Source organism: Acanthisitta chloris, unplaced genomic scaffold (genome assembly GCF_000695815.1).
Source record: "Acanthisitta chloris isolate BGI_N310 unplaced genomic scaffold, ASM69581v1 scaffold21208, whole genome shotgun sequence".
Lineage (NCBI taxonomy): Eukaryota > Metazoa > Chordata > Aves > Passeriformes > Acanthisittidae > Acanthisitta > Acanthisitta chloris.
The window spans coordinates 4,308-23,326 of record NW_008688932.1 but is presented as its reverse complement, the minus strand read 5'-3'; the positions used below and the strand labels follow the sequence as shown (position 1 = coordinate 23,326).

The following is a 19,019-nucleotide window of genomic DNA, read 5'->3' as shown; positions in this document are numbered from 1 at the left end:
TTCCGTCACACAGCACGAGATGCTTCGATCTACTCCGCGTTCCTTGACTTGGACACCGCCGCCCTCACGGCCTGCATGATGGCATCTTTGTCAATGCCAAACATCCTCAGCAGCTCGGCTGACTTCCCGCTGCGCGGCACGTGGGACACCGCCAGGCGGCTGACGGTGACCCCCGGCTCGCCCACCACGGGGGCACACCCAGCGCACACACAGCCTCGCCGATGCCTCCTGCGGGAGAGAGGGCACACACGGATCAGTCCTGTGGCTGTGCAGGAACACACACACTGCCTGTGCTGCTGGAGCAAAGGGCCTGAAAGTTCCAGCCCTGACTCACAGGCTTATGAAAACACCGACCGCAATACGTGTCTGAGTTGGCCAACTGTGAGATGAAAACCTTTCCCTGTGTCAAAGGCATTCCGAGGACAAGCAGCCTGACATTTCTCAAGTACCCACCAATCAGCAGCAAGACACACCTGCCTCTCAGGGGCACAGGGCTGTCAGCAGGCTCTCACCACCTCAGCATCAGCCACCAAGGGACCGGTTTGAAAATATATTTAGACTGAAGAGTATTTACAAGTGTACTTAACGTGCTGAAATTCCAACCAATCCCAACAGCACTTCAGAGCTCTGTCTTTGCACAATGCCTGTACGTGCCGCTGGGCACCTCTCTGGGTTATGTAATGTGTTCACAACCTCTGCACAGAGCTCAGCTCAGGCTGAGTCACTATCAGTTACAGGGACAAAGGATGCAACGGGAACTGAGTGAAGGCAGGAGAGACACAGCAAGAAGAAAGAGTACTAGGGAAGAAGAAAACAGGACTTGTGTCAAAAGCATGTGCTCTGAGACCTGGCAGGAGGGACAACCTGGTGCTGCCTTTCAGTCAGGGTGTATCCAGGACCATGGGGCTTCCCACAGCTCCAGGCATGGTGGGATTTAACCAGTCAAACTGAGTCCCTAGCCAGGGGCACCTCCACGGAGCAGCTGCTAAGATCAGTCTGATGGGGCCTGCAATGCACTCAGGGTTCTGATGCACACACACCTCCCTGCCTGCACCAGTGCTCTGTGCCAGCACCTCAGTGTCAGGATTTTGCCATCTTGAAAATCTGCAGTAAAAATATTTGTCCAGAGTAGAAAGCTAAGCTATAAAATGATCGATCACCATCCATAGTTTGGAACAAAAGTATGGTGCATCCAGCAATTATGGTAGAACCAACTCACTTCAGGTAGCTGGCAAGAGTGATGCTCTCCTTAAAGTAGGATAATATTCTCACAATTGTATCTACAATGTCCATGAGTAGATATTTACCATAGTGGAGTAGAAAGAGAGAGGACTTTATCCCAGAGTGACCCTAGAAATTGCCAAAACCATCTGATGTCAAGCAACCTGTACCATGCTTTTGGACGCATGGAATTTGTAAGAAACCTGCACAGCAATGGTCTCTCTTGCAATTTTACACCTGCAGAGCAGCTGCAGTACAGCCACTCAGAGAACACTCTGCAGAATTCCTATTTGTACAATTTCCCCAGGCACAAATGAATCCAGAGCTCAGTCAGACCAAGCACACAGAAAGGCACACAAGGCCAAGTTAATCTGCACTGCAGCTCTGATTAACCCAGTACATCTTAGCAAACTTTCAATGTCACCTTATAATCCTAACAGCAACAAAAAAGGCTGAAATCTCTTTTGCTTTAGCTGAACAGCAGCATCAGGTCCCATACTGCTCTGTCAGGTCAGAAGCTGTGAGCTTCCAGCCCCTGAGAAACAACCTCGTAGGCTGTAAGCTCCTGGCCCTGCTCACCTTCATGGTAGTGGTCCTCAACAGTGATGATTCTGCCCTTGGTTGCTCTTGCGTTTTCAAGTATTGTCTTCTTATCCAGGGGCTTTATGGTGAAGGGATCAATCACACGGATGAAGATTTTTTCTGTAGAAGTAGATTGAAATGATTTGCAACATGACTTTGGAGGATGCAAGGCAATGCCAGTGGTGATCTTCTACACCATTATGAAAACTGACTACACAAACTCCCAGGTACCTGTTCCTATGGCCTGTCTACCACAGAACCCAACCAACCTGAATTTTTGTATGTATTCTTTCTCTATGCACCTTGTGAAATAGTAATATCCATTCATTCACAGACTAGGCGGAAAAGCCTTGAATAAATGACTCAAGGTCATTAGGAGTGCCCATCTGTAAAACAGTCACCTAACTGGCCTTCCCCCAGGTAGGAGTACAATCCAGTCACCAGGAAATCCTCCTTATTCAGACTGTCAGTTGCAATTTTTTTCCCAGACCTTTACCTTTATTGTCAAGCCAAGCACAATTGCCTGCAAATTCTCTGGTCTGTAGGCACTCTGAGTCCTTTCTTCACTGCAGCCTGCACCTCTCAGGTGTGCCTGTCTGAACTGCCCCAGCCCTGACTGGGGCAGCCTTGAGGCTGGCATCAGACCCAGAATCTGTCCTGTCCTCATCAGAGGCCCAGATGGCTTGTTAAAGCTGCACACAAATGGCAATTGTTCATACAGAATAGCAATTACACAAGGTTTTGTCTGATCCTGCCTGGGACAACTCCAATACATGAAGAGGACCTATTGTCACAGCTTTGTGACTGAAGCCTCTTTAGTGACCAATACATTTTGGGTATTAGACATTGCCTCTCCACCAAAGGATTATTCCTCCATAGGTGGTTACTCACACTTCAAGACCAGCAGAGCATCGTAAAGCATGGTAAATGCAGAAACACAACACTGGTTCTGAAAATACAACTTTCAAAATGTCCTAAGCCTGGTGACTCAAGGTCATGGCAAAATATCAGTCCACCCAGATACTGCACACAAAGCTCCCCATAAGCCATGGGCAGCATTAACTGTATTATCTGTTGCTGTTTGTAATCTCTTCCTGGGCGCAGGCCCTGACTCACAGATGGGGTTTTGACGGTTTCTTTCTCTTCTTATTTCACTGAAAGATTATCATTGCTGTGAGATGTCAGTGCACTTAAGCAGTACCACAGAATTCTACCCCCTCCCACGCTAGTTAAGAGCTGATCCATTCATTCAGAGAAGCCCAGGGTAGCAGTGAGTCTGACCCAGGGCAGGCACTGGGTGCCAGCAGCGCCGTGTCCGGGCACACATGTGCCAGGCTGTGTTTGTCACCTGGCCCCAGCCTGTCTGCAGGGCATGGTGCTGCACCCAGGTCATGTGCCACTCCTGCTTCTCACACACAGTCTCCAAGCCTCTGCCCACAGGGCACTATCACACAGATTAGCAATTCTAAGGAGACCTTGATCTGATCAGTTCAATTTTCATGGCTGCTAATGCTGCTAAGCCAACTAAAACCTACTCCATTAGGCAAGACTGGCAGCTGTTATATTGCACTGTATCAGCTAACAGGTGACTGACTGGCAGTCTGACTTACCAGTACAAAGGGTGAGCAGTTAGGCTGACTAGTATTGGTTTTTTGCTGTGTTAAATGATAACAAAGGAAAAAAGCCCCACCTTTCCTCAGCTGCTCTGCTGCAGCCAGAGCCTCATGCAGAGTGACTCCTGCTCCAATCACAGTTACTTGGTCATCCTTACTCTTCAAAATTACCTGCAAGGAAACATGTCCATGTATTTTTAACAACAAACCTTACTAGATTTTTTTACATTTATAGATTTTATTAGAGAGATCAAATCTTTGGCACTGCAATGCTTTAGAGGGAAAAGGGTTTTTACAAGAGGAACATTGCATATTTTCTCCAATTCTGTTTATTTGTGCAGTATTTACCTTTGCCTGTCCAATATGGAAGTCTTCATTGTTGTTGTAAATGACAGGATTTTCAGGCCGACTAGTTCTGATGAAGCAAATGCCCTGTTCCCAAAGGAAACATGTTACATGTCACAAAAACAGAAAGGGGTTGACATTCTGGTTTGTGAACCTTCTGAAAAAAATACAGCAAAATGACTTTTTCTATTTACCTGGTGTTCACCCTTCTGTGTTACCTCTGGTTCTAATGAGGGAACTCCCCCTGCCCCATCAGTTCCCATTAGTCCATGTTCAGTAGCTTCAAACATTACAAAATACTTTCCTCCTCTTAGGCACACTGACAACTTACAGATTCCTTTATGATTCCAAGATCTTTATTTCTCTTTGGTTCCATTGTGGAAATGGGAGAATCCTACTCGAGTTAATGGGAATCTGAGATCCCTGCCATACATATGCAAATTTTCATCTATCAATTTGAAAGCAAAAGAAGAAATGCTGGGCTGAAAGCCAGGAAGAATGCTCTCCATCAGTTAATGTTCAGATGCCCTTCCAGAAGAAGTAACAAACCTGTAGTTTAATCTCTCCCTCACACTCCTTTCCCCACCCCCATCTTTTTTCCACAAAACACTCATCACATTTGTTACACACCAAATCTCCACACTCTTCACTGAGAGCTACTAGCAAGATTGAAATTTTTCAGATTATTTGCTCTATTCTCAACGAAAAATCCTATGGCAGCCAAAGGAAATACCAACCAAGGAGATGACCCAACCAATGACATTTGACTATTGCTATTTCAGACTAGCTGAAGGTAAGAGAGATCAGAAACTCTCTCATAGTCATGAGGGAAATCGTAGCTGTCATAGAATCATAGAATCAGCCGGGTTGGAAGAGACCTTAAAGATCATCGAGTCCAACCCTACTGTCATTACTAGACCATGGCACTAAGTGCCACATCCAGTCCCATCCTGAAAACCTCCAGGGAATGGTGAATCCACCACCTCCCTGGGCAGCCCATTCCAATGCCTGGCTACTCTCTCTGTAAAAAAATCTCTTCCTAATATCCAACCTAAACCTCCCCTGGCAGAGCTTGAGTTTGTGCCCTCTTGTCCTACTGCTGGTTGCCTGGGAGAAGAGACCAACCCCCACCTGACTACAACCTCCTTTCAGGGAGTTGTAGAGGGTGATAAGGTCTCCCCTGAGCCTCCTCTTCTCCAGGCTAAACAACCCCAGCTCCCTCAGCCTCTCCTCATGGGACTTATGCTCGAGTCCCTTCACCAGCCTCGTTGCACCAACCTCGTCAGCCAGAGTTCGATTTAGCCACAGTCCATCAGAGGAGCAGAGAAGGCCTGTGAGACTGGCAGCTTGTGTGAGCACCAGCCCTCAGTGTCTCCCAGAGCTGTAGGCTGTCCCAGACTAACACAGTACCAGACTCATGAGCTTTCATGTACAGGCACTTGATGACCAAAATCCTGAAGATAAATTTATATTTCCATATCCAGCTTCAAATCTGACCCCAGAGACATCACACTAGGAGTGCACTTTTATGTTTGCTAAAGACCTAACTGAGTTACTCTGAGTCAATATAGATTCAAACTGCAATTGCTGTTTAATGGTTTACATCTCAAATCTGGCCCACAGCATTCCAGACTGTCCATTCTGCACTAGCCTGGACAGAATGTCTGCAACCTTTCCTTGCAAAGAAAACATCCCACTGCCATGCTGGAGCCTTTGAAAGAATTTATGTGGGCAGAGACATGCAAGAAACACGCCAGAAGCAACAAGAGTAGTACAAAAGGCAGAATTATTCTCTGGCTCAGAACTACAGTGATGCAAACCTTGGTGTTGGCAGCTATTTCCACTGCTCTCTCCGTGGCTACAGCGTCGCTGGGGTAAAACACAGTGGCATTGGGAATAGCCCGGAACATGCACAGATCCTCCAGTCCCATCTGGGATGGCCCATCCTCACCTACAAGAATTAAACCAGGGTTACCAAGGAGCAAGTGCACGTTTTTGACAATCACTCAATAGAGCAGCGAGGTTCAATGTAAACCAGGCAAGAAGGAGAAAAGTATAAAATCAGGCACACACACGACATGCAAGTCTACCTGCTTGAGAAAAGAATCATCTTCTCCTTAAACTTGGAACCATCTAAACAGTAAATAAGGATAGAAAGAGACTAAAAAGAAAGAGAATTGGGATTAAAAAGAAAAAATAGGAAATAAAGTATAACAATAGAACAACACAAAAGGAATACAGCCAAATAGAAAGGGTATAGATACAGAGAGAACGTCACAAGAATCTGAGCATCTTCAGATTTACAAGTACTGAGGCTGCACAAGCAAAATTTATACTTGTCAATAGTGTTCCTCCAGATTTAAGCTGCTGGAAATGTGAAAGGAGAACTGCATGTGTTCCATCAGAAATGGAGAGTGCAATTGGTACTACTCTCAAATTCTTAGGCTCATTTCAAGATTAAATGAAGGGTATGTGTGTATTTTTCAGTACTATAGAAAGGTCTTTTAAGGAGCAATAGGACATCTGTGTTGTTAATTTAGCAACTCAAGCGCCTCATAGCATAAACTGCAGATCTATGAAGAAGAACTGTTAGCCAGGACACGTGCTGGATGCCATGACTTTCCATAGTTAAAGAAACAACCACCACAACACCCCCCACCCCCAGTGACCTTATGTAACGGTGCTTTGGGAATGGCACTGCTCCAAACCAACCATGCAAAGAGCTCTGAATCCAGTCATGTCACAGCCTGCAGCGCAGCAGCAGGGCAATCAGCCTTCCCACATGCACCCTCTACCTGTTAGTCAAGAAGGACGAGTTCACGAGGAAGGAGGAGAGTATTTTCATAAGAGCAGCACAAAACTCTGAAGAACTTTAAACATGTTAAAGAAATCAATCATTGAACTCTGACACTGTGCGTTGCTAATAAAGTAAGTGCCAACCAGGAAGAGAGTGAGTCTCAGCTTCCCATCATGACATGAAAAACACCTCTCAGCATCAGTTTCCAAATCTGTGTGCACTCTGAGTGAGTGGGTGGGACCCCAGTGTCCATTTTCCTTTGCTAAGATGCACCCACACAATGCAGACATAGAAGTGACATTATGAGGAATAAAATTAATAAGTACCTGAATCTGAATTGTACCCGAGGTTAGAGTTACTGCTGCTAACTATGAGGGTTACTCATGCTTGCCCTGCCCTTGCCCCTGTGGTGCCAATACCACCAGTGTCCACAGCTCATACCAGAAATTTACAGACCAGCACTAAGTTGAGTTTGGCCCCAAGTCTTTATGAAAATCCCAATTTATGTGACTTTAGAGTACCACAGACAGTGTAATTTTTAATTACATCTGCAAACACTTACATTTATAGCTTCACAAAAAAATGTGAGTGCTTAATATGGACAGTAGCAAATGTCCAGGATATAAAACTGTTTGTCTAAACAACTGATATTTCTAATTTTGACACATGTACACTGTGATTTCTTTCCCCACATGTTTGGAAAACACAGATTTGTCCATTATTCTCTTACGACCTTAAAACTTATTTAATGTTTCATTAGATGTTTTGGTCCATCAGCAACTATTATTGGTCTAGGAGTGAACTTAGTACAAGTTCAGAAGGTCGTTGTGATAGTCATTTCTTATAAATTTAATGGGTCCAAATTTCAGTGCAGCAGAAGCCCAGGTCTGTCTAGAACTGCATACATGGAACTTCAACTTTCACCACAGATCCTGATTGGATTCTGAATTCCATGCAGGCTCAAAGTTCTAATAGGAAGCACACTTAATTCATACCCTTCCATTTAAAATTGAATTTTCTAACTGCTGAAGGATTTCTCTGAATAACTTTATAACTCTTTTAATTATGTTGCAAAACTTATATAAACTTTATATAACTCTTTGCATGACTTTACATAAGTTGCAAAACTTTGCATCAAAATTCTTTCCTGAAAATCAGAATAGAGGCCTGAATGAGATTTGTAACTCAAACAACTTTATAAATCTAAGTCTGCACTCCACAGTCACAGCTCCCAGCAGAACATTTCAAGTGCTGAAAATTGAAACGTGGCATTGTAGTCCTAGGAGACAATTCAGGTAAGCAAAATGAGTTTTATCTTCTTAAATAAGCAAAGACCAAAGCTAATGGACTTTTGCACACAGTTTGCTGCTTGCTGCAAACCTTAAACTGGATTGAACTGGACTACGATGAGATGGGAGAGCTGATTTTAACGAGAAAAGAGGCTTGTTAAAAGAATCCCTCCCTTAAGGGGATAACTTGGACAAGTTAAGCTTGTGGTTCTGGGTAAGACTACACACACTTATGAAGCAACTTTAAATCTTTACCAGTATTACAGGGCAAATTAACTATTTTATTTTAAATAAAAAACACCCCAACCCCCCTCCAAACCACACCTCCAGCCAAACCACCTAAATCAACTGAAAAACTGATGTACGCAGAGTCTTAATTTACTACCTATGTCAGCTAACACTCTCTTTCGTTCTCCCTATAAATACCTATTAGTTTTTCAAGCATAAATGTCTACTTGCATTTTTCTCCTTGGTATGCAAGTCTGTTCCTGTTTTCATGGCTGATGTCTATGCATTTCAGTTAAAAAAACTTCCTCCCTCAAACCAAAGTCAAACCCCAATATGATCTGACATGTTGCAAGATGATGATGGGAAGCCAAGACCAGAGAAGGTTCTGCTAGTGAGGGCCCTCAGCCTGCTGCTCTGAGACGTGCTGGCTGTGATGCCTCTATCCCCACTGGCAATCCAATCCCTCTTCCCACACCTCTCTGGATGGACAGCAGGACAGGGACTGGGGAAGCAAAGTCCCTCCTGCTGTAAGAGATATCCTGGGTTCAGCTGGGATTGAGCTCATTTTTTTCTTAGTAGCTGTGTTTGGATTTAGGATAAGAATACTGCTGGTAACAGATGTTTTGGTTGCTGCTGTGTGATGTTTACCCTAAATCAAGGACTTCAGTGTCCTCATGCTCAGTTGGTGAGCAGATGGACAAGAAGCTGGGAGGGAGCATGGCCCAGACAGTCAATACAAACTGGCCACAGGGATATTCCACACCACTGTATGCCACACTCAGCACATAAACTGGGGGGAGTTGGCTGGAAAGGGATGACCACAGCTCAGGGACAGGTTGGGCATTGGTCAGTGGGTGGTGAACAATTGTATTGTGCTTGTTTTTCTTGGGATTTATTGCTTTAATTACAAGTAGCAGTGGTAAATTTTACTTTGTTTCAATTATTTAACTGTTCTTAAATCAAGCCTAGAGTTTTTTTCGAATTCTTCTGCCCATCCCACTGCAGGGGCAGGGAGGGTGAGAGCAGCTGTGTGGTACTTGGTTGCCAGTTGGGATTAAGCCACAATAGATCAGGTTTGTCACCACCTGAGGAACCTCAACATATGTAAGTCTATGGGAGCAGATGAGATGCATCCCAGAGTCCTAAGGGAACTGACCAATGTAGTTGCCAAACCACTCTCCCTGATATTTGAAAAGTCATGGCAGTCAGGTAAAGTCTCTGGTGACTGGAAAAAGGGAACACTTCACCCAGTATTATAAAGGGGAAAAGAGAGGACCCTGGGAACTGCCAACTACCACTCTGTGCCTGGGAAAATCCTGGAACTAGATACTCCTGGAAGTTGTGCTAAGGCACACCGAGGACAGGGAGGTGATTCAAGACAACCAGCAAGGCTTCACCCAGAGCCAGTCCTGCCTGACTTGGAGCAACCTGGTCTACTGGAAGGTTGCCTGCCAGCACATTGGCAAGGGGTTGAAACTAGATAGTCTTTAAGGTCCGTTCCAACCCAAAACATTCTGTGATTCAGTTTCCTGAGTTACACAACAGCTTCACAGGTCCTGCTTCACTAGCACTTGGAGGCTTTGGGGTTTTTTTTAATCAATACATTAATGGTTTCAGTAGTAAAAAATACTGAGATAAGCTGAAACAGCTATTTCAAATCTGTGATCTCCAAAGTGGTTTTGAGGTTGATGGACAAGAGCCTCTGTGCAAGAAGAGTACCATTAGTTTCTCAATTTAGAGACTGGGAAACAAAGCACATGACTCTTCTCATCACAGAAGACATCAACTGCAAAGAAGGAGCTAAACTCCTCAGCTTCAGGCCAACCCCTTCACATCATTCTATACAACGGAAAGGGAAAGGTCCTATTTTCATCAGGCCAAAGAGAAAAAACTAAACAGATGACAGGTTGAAATCTCTCTCATTCTTTCCGAATACATTAATGTGTCTCACAAAGTGAATTTGCAAATGTGACTTCCTCCCATCAATGCTGCCACTGTTGCACTATCCCAGCTACAGCACTGACTGTCTCCACAGAGCATGGTCAGTCTGAGTGCAGACACACCCCAGAGTGGACTGGCCCTGCTGACAAACAAGCCTCAGCTGCCCTTACCGATGGACACGCCGCAGTGCGACCCACAGAGGTTGATGTTGCTCTCGGAGATCGCAGCCATGCGGATCTGGTCGAACGCTCGTGTGAAGAAGGTGGCAAAGGTGCTGGCAAAAGCAATGGTTCTGTCCCGAGTGGCACAGCCAACTGCAATGCTCACCTGAAAGAGGGAGATTGTACACAAACAGTGAATTCCTCACTTATCAATTGTTTCCAAGGCATTGTCTGTGGGACTTCGTGTCCTAAACTTTAGCAAGAAGCTCTCAATGAAGATTAAAAATCTCTGTCCAGTCCTGCTCCTAATTGTTGGCTTTTCCCAAAAGAAAAGGAGGCAACTCACTCTCCCAAGATCCATCCCCCTCCATCTCCTCTGTTCCTTGTTTCAACTGCTGGCTGCTATTGCTGATCCTTACTGGCAGCTTCTTTTCTTTATCTGTTGCAAGCAGACATTCACAGTTTTAAGACTTACCCCCTCTTTCTTTTCCTGGATCAAAGGCTTACACTTTCAGTCCAAAGGACATGGCTTTACTATCTTCAGCAGACAAAAATCATCATTACTAAGTGGGAATGGATTTACCTGTGTTGTTTGGACAGGTATTTCCTAAAAGGGCCTTCTTCAGCAAGATGCAAATCAAAACAAGGTTCTTAAATTGTTTCTTGCTACAATTACCTGATACATTTATTTGTGAAGTAAATACCAGAACCACACTCTAGGGAAGCTCACGCTGAAGGCTAATACTATTATCTCCTAAAAGCAAGAGAGCAGTTACCATGTTCTGCTCAGCAATGTAGCACTCGATGTAGCGACTGGGATGTTCCTTCTTGAAGAGCTCGGAGAAGGTGGAGTTCTTTGTGTCACCATCCAAGGCAATCACTCGGTCATTGGCGTGGCCCAGCTTGGCAAGTGCAACACCATAAGCTTTGCGTGTAGCCCACTGGAACAGAAAAACACAGCAGGACTTTTGCAACTTTATGTTTATACAGCCTTTGTTTCTTCTCATTTTCTTGTCTTCCCATAAGTGCATGCACATACCATTAAAACAAAACACAATCAAAGACATTCCACACGATAGCAGTATCAAAGATACACATGAGAACAGTGACACACAGAGTAAACAAAAAGAGAAAAATAGAACACTACACTGAAGCATTAGGACCTACATCCATGCTGGAATCAGCAACTCCCTATGGATCCAGCAAGGAAATTTTTAAAACCTTGCTTTGCAGACATGGAAATTCCCTGAACCTCCTGGAGTTTCTCTAATTGTAAATACACAAAGTAGTTTACATAATTGGTAATGATCACAAAATGAAGAAGAGTGATTTGAGTCTTCACATTTTAATATACCCTTTCAATTCCCAGAGAACTGATTGTCTGTGTCACACCACAGAGTAGGTGTTCACCTCCTGAGAAGATGTGTAGTCGAAATTGTGGCAAGGGGTAGCACAAAACCTCCTGCCATCCCTTTAACCACTTTGAAATATCTGACAAACAGTGAAAAAGAAAGGGAGTACCTTTTCTCCCACTTTGTAAGTTGGTGGAGATGGCATCTTAATGCTCCTAATATTTATTATAGGTGCATCTTCTTCTGGCAGGGCTGGAGAAAGCTTCTTCTTACTTTGGATTCTGTCATCTATTTCCTGAATGACTTGTTCAGCCATATTTTTTGGAAGGGGCTTTCCATGCCAGCTTTCCTTATCTTCAACACCTGTGTATTTAAAATTACATTACAAATAAAAATAGAGTAAAAACTATGCAAGTTTTTAGTTGCAGGTTTTACCCAGGTAAAAGAGCAGTGGAGTATGACAGTCTAGTATAGTTGCCCAAGGAAGAAATTCCTCAATTACAATTGTATTCAGTTGCATTGAGACAGACATGTTTTAACACATAAGAGGAATAGTCAAATTACATCTACTCCAAACTTGTGACAAAGTTCCAGCATCTTCTACTGAAATTGTTTTTGAATTGGCACCCAATAGACCTAGTATGTCAGTGTGCCAGGAAGCAATGAGGAAATCAGTGTGAACATTTCTCATGAAATTTCAACAGTTAGGCCTAATTAAACAAACCCAGCTAAGTTTGAAACAACAGCTAACCAAGCTGACTAACTCCAACATGACCTGACGTTTTACAGCCTTATTTTAATAGCTTCTGATGACTCTTATCTCTGTGCACCCAGCACTAACAGCAAAATCACCTCTTGAGCTGATATGCAGTTTTCCTCTGAGTAAGTCACTGTGAATAATGAACTTTGCTTGCTTAGTCAATGAAAAGGAATGAAGATATTCCCTCCTGTTATTAATATTTATCTGGTCAGAAAGGCAAACTCACAGAGTGCTGCTAAAAGCTGTAACTGAACAGAAACATGGCAACCCCTGACACACTGAACATACATTTACTCCATTCCCTGGATACAACACTCCATAGCTAGCACACGTCTCACTTCCAAGAACCAAGCTAATTTTCTCAGCACTAATGTTGCTGAGAGGTATAGAGAGCTTGAAAGACTTTCTGGATGCTGTTGCTCTAATGTGTAGGCACACACCTGTCCCCTGGACAACGACATTAAGTTTCACGCCATGTGAAAATTACTAAAGGATCTTAGAGACTCTAGGAAAAAAAATCAAAGACCTGCTAACCTATGAAATAATTTCTAAGGACTGCTGCACTCTGATCTCAATGAATTACATATCAGCTCATATGAAATAACCTGCAGTATGACCTGATGGCTGATGTACCAGGTCTCATGCAGCTTTGTTGAAACTAACTGCAGCACCCCTCCTCCTTTTCCATGCACTCCCCTGCTGGGAACAGCAGACCCAGTTCCTTGCAACACAGGGAGCTTCTGTGACAAAGTTACTCCCTTCTCAGAGTAATCTCTGCAATCAAGGGCAAGCCAAGAACATGGTCCTCTTTTGCTTTTCCAGAGAAGTCATACGGTCCAATGTTCATCCCTGTTCCAGCTATCTTCCAGACTAAAAAAGACCTTTTGAAGAGTAACAATTCCAGTACAACTGCCAGCTGAGGAAATCCTACTCTGCAGCCAGGGATCTGTAACAGCCCAGCCAATGTGGAAGTGCACCTGGCTGGGTAACATGAACTGAGTCACATCTTTGCCTGCTCCCAGTGAAGGGTCGACCTAATGTCCTCCACAAGAAAAGGCAACAAAGTAAAGAAATGCTAGGGTGAAATTCTGAGTTTGCAGACTGCAGGGCAGTATGATCAAGTCAAAAAGCTGACAGGATAACAACCTTTTTCTAACATATGCAATGTTAAACTTCTCTATTTTTTAATGATTGCACCTTAACTGCAGCACTATGTACTTATCATATACACATCTGTATGCAAAGCAATAGATGTTTTACTACCTGATATGCCTTTGCCTTTAAAAGTCTTTGCAATGATGGCTGTTGGCTGATGTTTGGCCTGGCCAAAGGCTTTGCAAAGCTCCTCCACACTGTGTCCATCCACGATGATAGCATGCCAGCTAAGAACACAAACAGATCAACTGTTTCTAAAGGGTTTTAGCATGTGACAGTCTCTGGTAGTCAGCAATAACAATAATGAATACTAACTTCATTCCAGTGCAGTGTCTTTTTAAGAGACCCAAAGTATGCCAGAAACATGAACTAGCAATCTTTTGAGATCATATAAAAGATCATAGTCACTTTTTTATAGGAAAAAAGAGACAGAGAAATCAAAAGCCATAAGGAAAATTCACAGCGCACAGACAACTAAGTTATCCCACATTTTTCTTCAAACATAATGGCAATTTTCAATCACAAGAGCAAATCAAATATCTAGAAATAAGATAAAAACTGAAAATGGAAGCTGATTTAAAATTAAAAAATGCTCCATCTTAATTTGCATGGCTGCTCTTGTATCTGACACTTTTTTATCATGGATTTTGCATCTGCATAGAGATATGAAACTAAATGAAAGCCAATACACAAAGAATTCTCTTACAAGTAATCATTTCTGTGCTGTTTTTTCTGATCTACTTGCTATGACAGTACATGTGATCACACAGGTAAAAAAATCTGTATTTAATGTGATAAAAAGCTTTAAGATCCTCAAATAGAAACCAAATTCATCTGAGTAACCAGTCCTCTTATTCTTCCTCTAAATAAAAATTTCTGCCATTTCTAATATTGCTGCTGTTCCCATGAAGTCGACCAACATCAGGCAATACAAAAGCCCATCTTCCTCGGCGATGGCATCCTTTGGAGCCAAAAGCTCATTTGAACAATTCTGAGAAGCAAATAAAACATACAGTTTCAAATGAGAGATTATATGGAACTTCTTCCACTCACATACCCAAAGGCCTCACAGCGTTTCTGGTAAATCTCAACGTGATGCTGCAGAGGAGCAGGGTCACTTTGTCCAAGACGGTTAACATCAAATATAGCAACAAGATTATCAAGCTTGTAAAAGCCAGCAAAGGCCATTGCCTCCCAAACAGAGCCTTCAGACAACTCTCCATCTCCAAGCAGACAATACACTCGGTAGCTAGGAGAAATTAAAAAATAAATTAAGCTGGATGTGCAGGCAGTGTTCAATCAAAAGCAAAACCTTCTAACAATTTGTAGTGAGAATTCACTGCTTCTTTCTATCCCAAACTCAACTCCCATTGCTCAATGCATTCACCTCAGATAACACTATGTAACCTTGGACAAATGAAATTAAAATACTTTTGGGTTGTTACACACTAGAAAAATAAGATGAGAAATACTGTCCTCCTTTCCAAAACTTTGTCTCATAAAAAACGAGTCTCAAGCCTCCCCTTGCAAGGCTTGACTGAACAGGCCCACTGAGCAGTGTCACTGTGACTCAGCAGGATCAGAACAATGCCCGAACGGTTGCTGTCTGCTTCCTCGTTCCTGCCCTATACTCTCTGGAAGGACAATCAACACTTCAATTTCAGCAAACTCTGAACTGTGGATGAGCTCAGCTGTGGATTAAAGCACCAAATTCAGAGTTCAGGAACAAGATAACCAAACCGGTATGACTTTGTAGACTATTTCTCCAAACACAGAAGCTTTACACTCAGGTAAAACTCAGGCAGCAGGAGTTATTGCCTCAGCTCTGTAGAATTCAACCACTCTGTTTTTCTTTTATTACCACTCTCTTTCTCTGGATGATAAAGCTTTAGAAGTATTTATTACCTTTTTATGATTAAAAAAGAACAGTAAATTAGCCTTCAAATACCTAGTTTTAAAACAAAACAATCAAGATGGCTGTGAGCAATTTTTTTTTTTACGAGACACTGAGCTATAACAGACTTCTGGTCTGAATCCCACCTGCCTTCAGCTAAATCCGAGCTCCTTCGACTTAACTGCTCCCCAGTGCTGCACACAAGACCACCTTTTTCTTGTGTCATGTAAGCACTGGTTAGATTTTTTCCACACGTAGCATCTGCTAAACTCAATTAAAATCAGCAAGTCATCTTTCACAGAGATGATTTCAAGCTACTGAAGGGTAGGACACATTAACTGGGCAGCCTATGCTTGAATGTACTAGAACTGTCACATAAAATATATCAAGTACATCAGGCTATTTTCCTCCTCATACAGATTTGCCTATAGACATCTTCTTTTCTTGTGCACAAAACAAATGGCAGAAGCAGTCATTTTTGTCTCTGTGGAGTTGAGTGCCATTCTGATAACATTTTGGAGCCGTACTTATCATTCAATGATGCTGTTATTGACCATAAAAGTTCCTTGTCTAATGTTCTCCATTATTTGACATCTGACTTTGAACAGACATGTCTCTAGCTTGGGCCTTCCTTCCAAGGGGACACATCCCAGTCTCAAAACGACTATCAGTTACTCTCTGGAAGTAAGAGGCTGCTCCAACAACTTGCTGTCTTCTCCTTTCAGGAACATCACCCTGCAATGCTGTCAGGTTACAAAAGGAACACACATATGCACTAGTTCTTGCTGATCTTTAAACCTTTGTCAGTTTCACTGACAACAGGTTTGTAATTATCAGGCTAGCTATCCATCCCATTAAATCTGAATTTGAAATTAGAGTTGGGAATGGAGAACAGAATAAAGGAGTTTTGTTGTTTCCTGATTGAGACAAGAATATAATTTCTTTTCAAAAATTTCCCCACTGAATGTCTGTAATCATGAAATATGAAGCTAGAGTTACCTGGCTCTGTCAAAGAACTTGCCAGTGTATGCCATTCCACATGCAGCACCAAGACCTTGCCCGAGGGATCCAGTAGCCACATCAGTGAATGCTTGTCTCTGAGAATAAAAAGACAACAATTATCTTACAGTTGAGGAAGAGGGAATAAATTCCAGTGCCAGAAGATGGCTCAACACACATCAAAATGCAGCTTCTCAGCCATAAGAATGTGCAAGTCCCTCTTGATCTCAACCTGAAGCCCTTCTCTCCCTGTAACGCAGGTTCCTTGATGATCAGTGTCACAAGCTGACGAGGCTCTCTGGGACGGAACGATACCTAAGGTCCAGGAATTTCTCAGCTATGCCTTGGATGGCAACAGCTAATAATTTTGGGTAAAAAAGATTCCACTGAAATAACTAGCAGGGAATGGAAATACCAACGAGGTGACCAAACTGGATATAAACTGTTGTAATACCTCAAAGCTGCTTAAAGGACAAGTAAAGCCCAGATGGAACTTTACATAAACTTTTTTTTTAAACAGAAAATATTGGCATGCAGGACTGTAGGAGAACTTTACTACAGCAATAAAGGTCATCTCTACATGCTCATTCAAACACAGACACCAATTCAGTTGTGAAGCCAGAAATATCATCCTTCTTAATGCAGTACAGGAAAGAAATATCTTTTCTGTACTGCAGAGCTGCCAACCAAGAACTGCCATAAAATGCACATGCCTATTGTTTTACAGAAAATGTTTGAGATCCAAGTTTATGAACACTCACTGGAACTGGGTGTCCTTCTAGGACAGAATCAATTTTCCTCAGGTTCAGTAATTCTGCCTCTTGTAGAAACCCAGCCTCTGCCCAAACAGAATACAAAATTGGTGCTGCATGACCCTACGGAGAAACAGAAATTTTAGAAAATGCACAAGTTTCACAACTTCTGAGTATCAAGGCAAAACTCTACAAAGCTGACAAGCCCTGGAATAAGGTTCTTATGTTCACTAAGAAGGCATCAAGTTATAAAACAGTTTTACAGCACAACATTCACACTGATGCTTGTTTCCAAGCTCCCCACACCCTGCTTCAAGCACCCCAGATGGATGAGCAAGTGTTGTCCCATTAGAACTTCTTCAATACATATATACTCAAGGTAAGATGCAGTGAGTGACAATGGGCTGGGTTTTAAGCTTTATACACTCAGACCTTTGTGGGCAAGTCCAACAGGACGACTACAAAGCAGCAGTTATCTTCCTCCCCCAGAGCCATCAGGAGTCAAAAGAGCATGCAGATGTTTGAAGCCATTTAGCAACTGTGGGCTGAAACCCTGATTCATTAGAGAGGTAAAGCAAACATGAAGAAGCAACTCCCAGTGCTTTACCACCTCAGCTTTAGCTGCTTGCTTCTCACCCAATTCCTTATTTCAGAATGGCAAGCAGGCAGCAGTTACTCCAGGCAGTGCAAGCACATACACCATGGGCTACGCAGCACTGTTGTAAGGCACGTGAGGAATTCTGCCTCAAGGATGGACCTGCCCCTCTGCAGTGCTTCATCTGCCACGTTTCACATCACTATGTTTTCTGAAGGTCCCTCACCTGCCCTCATGTCATATGATCGAAATGTTCCTGCAATTTGCAAGGACACAATGTAAAAGGGGAGAGAAACACTAACAGCCCAGATTGGGGCTTAAGCTTTTCTGACCCACAGTGGCTTCAGAAGTAGCACTGACTTTAACACCATGCTGGCACAGAAGGAATGCAAACCACTCACTAACCTACCCTGACTGTTCCATGTCATGGTCCCTGAGAAGCTGTCAGTAATTAGTGCCCACCATGCCGTGGCTCAGGCAGAACAGCAGGGCTGCATTTAACAAGGAGAGCATGAAACCTGACTGCCACTGCCTCGTTAGAAAACTGGTCATGTCAAAATAAAACAGATGTTAATATATCCTGATAGATGGTATAATATCTATCATTTAACATTAGAATAACTCAACATAGTGACATTAATGTGACTTATCGAGACACATTATATAGACACTTTTTAACTGTTTTTAAGTTATGCTACAACTTAATTCAAGCAGTTTTTATTTGTTTTTCTGAAGCTGACAAATTCCAAGCTCAAGTATTTCCAACAGACTTCTGTGCAGATGCAAGAGTAAGTAAGCACAAGTCAAGGAAGACAAGTCAATTTAATCTACAGACATCTCTTTAGTAGCAGAGTGCAACAGGACAGCAAAACAGTTATTTACCTTTGAAAGAACAAACCGGTCGTTGCTGGCGTTCCTGGGGTCTTGCACTTTGTACCTCATGGTATGGAAAAACAGCACAGACATGATCTCTGCCGCACTGCAACATGATGTCGGGTGGCTACAAGTCAAGAAGACCCAAGATTACCACTTCTGGTTATAGTTTGCTCAGGCCATATCTTTAAAAAAATCACTTTACCAGTCCCCTACTCCTTGGCATCACAGTACACAACTTTTAGTGTTTGATAACCCACCCCATCTGCCCCGCCCCAGTGCCAGTTAGCTGTACTTTGAGACAAATGGGCCTCTTATCTAGTTGAAGTGGATGTTAAATCTAGACCCTGCTGACAGCTCTAGGATGTATCTTTTAGAGTTCTCCGTTCTTCTTCATGCCAAGGGCCACCACCCTCATGGGTGACTGTGAGGCACAGGAAGGAGTATGACCCTGGGCCTGAA

The 19,019-nt window shown here is 43.1% G+C and overlaps 1 protein-coding gene across 1 annotated transcript; it reads right to left on the bottom strand.

Annotated features, from left to right (window-relative positions):
* Positions 1-18,712, bottom strand: LOC103808453 (transketolase-like). The gene is given in 14 exon segments (XM_009081237.1): positions 1-206; positions 209-228; positions 1,801-1,923; positions 3,494-3,587; positions 3,765-3,848; positions 5,582-5,712; positions 10,187-10,343; positions 10,954-11,118; positions 11,699-11,892; positions 13,553-13,671; positions 14,502-14,693; positions 16,338-16,435; positions 17,099-17,212; positions 18,567-18,712. Coding segments are annotated over 14 exon segments (1,752 nt in total). The 5' UTR covers positions 18,651-18,712; the 3' UTR covers positions 1-29.
* Positions 18,713-19,019: the final 307 nt, after the last annotated feature.